This window comes from Desarmillaria tabescens (genome assembly GCF_030435595.1).
Source record: "Desarmillaria tabescens strain CCBAS 213 chromosome Unknown EV420scaffold_68, whole genome shotgun sequence".
Taxonomy (NCBI): Eukaryota; Fungi; Basidiomycota; class Agaricomycetes; order Agaricales; family Physalacriaceae; genus Desarmillaria; species Desarmillaria tabescens.
Genome location: NW_026848367.1, coordinates 212,650 through 215,578, shown reverse-complemented (window position 1 = coordinate 215,578; position 2,929 = coordinate 212,650). Strand labels below are relative to the sequence as shown.

The following is a 2,929-nucleotide window of genomic DNA, read 5'->3' as shown; positions in this document are numbered from 1 at the left end:
CATCTCGCATCATGTTGACGTTGTCGAGCAGTCCTTCTAGCAATGCCTATCTTCCCAGTATTGTTAAACCGTTCCTATGGGTCCACACGCTGAAGCATTGCAAGCCCATAGCAATACATAATATCCACTAACGGAAACTCCATCACATCATCAGCAATAGAAATATAGGATCAGGTGGTGTTTAGGTGAATGCAGTGAATACAACTATAAAGGATGTGAAGATGAGAGTGAGAGCACTGCGCTGATGTCTCTCATGAATCAGCATCTGCCGAGATTCGGCACTGAATCCGAGATGGCACAAGAATCTCCTCCCATGACAGTGGCGGAGTCAGTGACCAACTCGACGTATGCGCAGAGGCCTATGAAAAAGGTCCCTACCCTTGGAATCCGCTTTTACGACGAGCTGTGATGTAGGTGCACCGGTGAGTGGTAGGAGATCCGCAGAACTCGTAATTCGATCCCCTGAAGGTCAATGGTGTGCATAATGAATTATCAAGGAACTGGTACATCGTGGACCACAGCAACCTTCCTGTTCCAACAAAACAAAAACAGAAAGCACCATTGACACGCTCATCAAAGACAGGATGAAGGAAGAACCTCAGCATCTTGCGTATATGGGTAGATGAACATGAAAGACAGCTTTATTGATCGGTATTATAGGATATAATGACATTGGAATAAGCAAAGCTTATATCGACGATGATGCAGTGGATGAAATGATTTTCACTACCACCGACACACTAGTGGCATTGGATCCGCCACTAATCCTGAAAGAGTCTCCGTGAGCACCCACATGTTGATATGAGGTGAACAAATAACCATACCTTTTTCAAGGGGAGTGAGAGACAAGATCATTTAAGCCAGTGACACTGTCCAGTCTGAGCAGCAAGGGATTCGACAGAGTGATTAAGGCATTGAGGGAGAGAGAGAGAGAGTTCTGGCAGGGTCAATTACAGGATTGGATGTTGACGACAGCACAAGAGTATGGTGCGGCAGAGTTCCCAAGCCCACACCCCCAGCCTAAGGAAGTGATAGCCATATGGAGGAGACAAGGTCAGTGCAGGTGCCGACCCCAAAAGGACTCCGAGGATACTGGCAGGGACAAACACAGCACACACTGAGGACAATGAAGTCAAGTATTTAGAGGTAAAATCAAGGGAGGCAAGTAAAAGTGAGTGCTGTATTCGAAGCGTTGTGAACACCAACAGATATGCGAAAGGCCTGAAACCACGCATGTTCAGGATAGGGAATATCGTTGAGACACAATGTTCAGTGGTGTTCGTGAAATGCAGAGGCGGAGGCGTAAGGATGAAAATGGTATTGAGGGCGCTGGCACCTGTAAACTGCGACTACACAATGGTAAGCAACGATCAAACAATTGGCGAGAAAGGAATAACAAACGTGATGTATTTTAGAATGTGGCGAAGAATAAGAGCACCATAGGCAAAAAAAAAGGCATACAACGCACCCTGAGGATGATCGATGAAGCTTGAAGCACCGCATAGGATTCAAGTATGAAGAAAATGAAAGTGGGGACAAAAGGCAAGCACAAGAGAGGAGAGCTCCAGGAGTCGGGAGGAATGCTGAAGACAGGTAGGGAGACTGACGAAGAGGAAGAAAGAGAATACAAAAAATGGAGAAAATTAATTAGGTACAAAGGAGGCAAGCAGGAGAGGCGCACAGAAAAGTAAGGAGGAGAGAAAAGTGGACTGAGAAGTGAAGCGGAAAACAACAGACAAGGACACTGGATGAAAGCGGGGTCGAATAGAAAATTTCCCATGGAAAGGTCAGGTAGGGAAATCGGCAAAGTCCGTTAAGATTTGATACCTCAAATAGATTTTCCCATGGCCAATTCCACCTGCATAATGACCGAGAATCCTATATACATAGGACTCGGAATCGGTCAGAATATAACAGATTGTAGGTGAAAATACCTATATTGAGGGACCCAGTACTGAATCCGTAATTTTGCCAGCCTCCAGAATCCTTATATGGTACAGTTACAGGTACCCATGTATAAACCTGTCCCATAATTTCAGTAATTACTGGGTACAGTGTGGATCCCTAGTGTTTTTCATGCAGTCTCACCATCATGGGTTATTATAGTGCTCAGCGAACAATGTTACCTCTTAATCTCCATCATTATGACCAGCCCATAGTTGACAATTATGATGTGAGCTGATGGCCAGGAATGTTTACAGGATACTGTTTCACGATGAAGTAAATACCAAAGGCATCTGCCGGACGACAAAATCATAAAACTGAACAGTCCAAGAATATACAACCAACCCTACTAAAACTGAAAATGGAAATCTCATAGCCGAGTTCTTCCTCGTCTTTGTTCCCTATCATCCTTTTCCAGGAGCTAGCATGTGTACGGTCTTTTCCAGACATCTGTTTCGATCGTTAACTGCTGAGCACAATAAGGCTAGCTCAATCTCTGAGCCTAGCAAGCTAATTATCCTTCTGCCTCTGATCCTCGGCACAACAACTGCCCAGATTTTAATATCCTTGGTCCTCAATTCATAAATTTTAATAAAGTCTGAGAACTTTCCTCATTTCTCCATCCCAAAGGCTGCTCCGAGTGATTCCTAGTCTAACTCACATACATTGCTCTCAAAGACATTGTATCCAATGCATGAGGTTGAAACACGATACATAGTTGAAGGCCATCTACAGCAAAATGAAACCACCAACTTAAAGTTAGCTTTTCGTGATGCTACAGCGTTGAACCGTCATTGAAGCGCTGGCAAAAATAAATCATGGGATATGTCTGCTTGTGAGGTGCCTTGAGAACTAAATAATCTCTGCTAAGGTTCGAAATCAGGGATCACACTGACAACAAAACAAGCAACAAGGATGTGATGCTATCTAGTATCAGCAAAGGTTCATGACCTATAAAGCAGTGCCTTACCAATCAGGGGCGAAG

General features: G+C 44.3%; 1 protein-coding gene across 1 annotated transcript; it reads right to left on the bottom strand.

Annotated features, from left to right (window-relative positions):
- Positions 1-1,411: 1,411 nt before the first annotated feature.
- On the bottom strand, positions 1,412-1,600 carry EV420DRAFT_1579852 (uncharacterized protein; the record flags this gene model as incomplete). The annotated part of the gene is made up of 1 exon (XM_060474600.1): positions 1,412-1,600. A coding segment is annotated over one exon (189 nt), but the record flags the coding sequence as incomplete, so codon positions are not given.
- Positions 1,601-2,929: the final 1,329 nt, after the last annotated feature.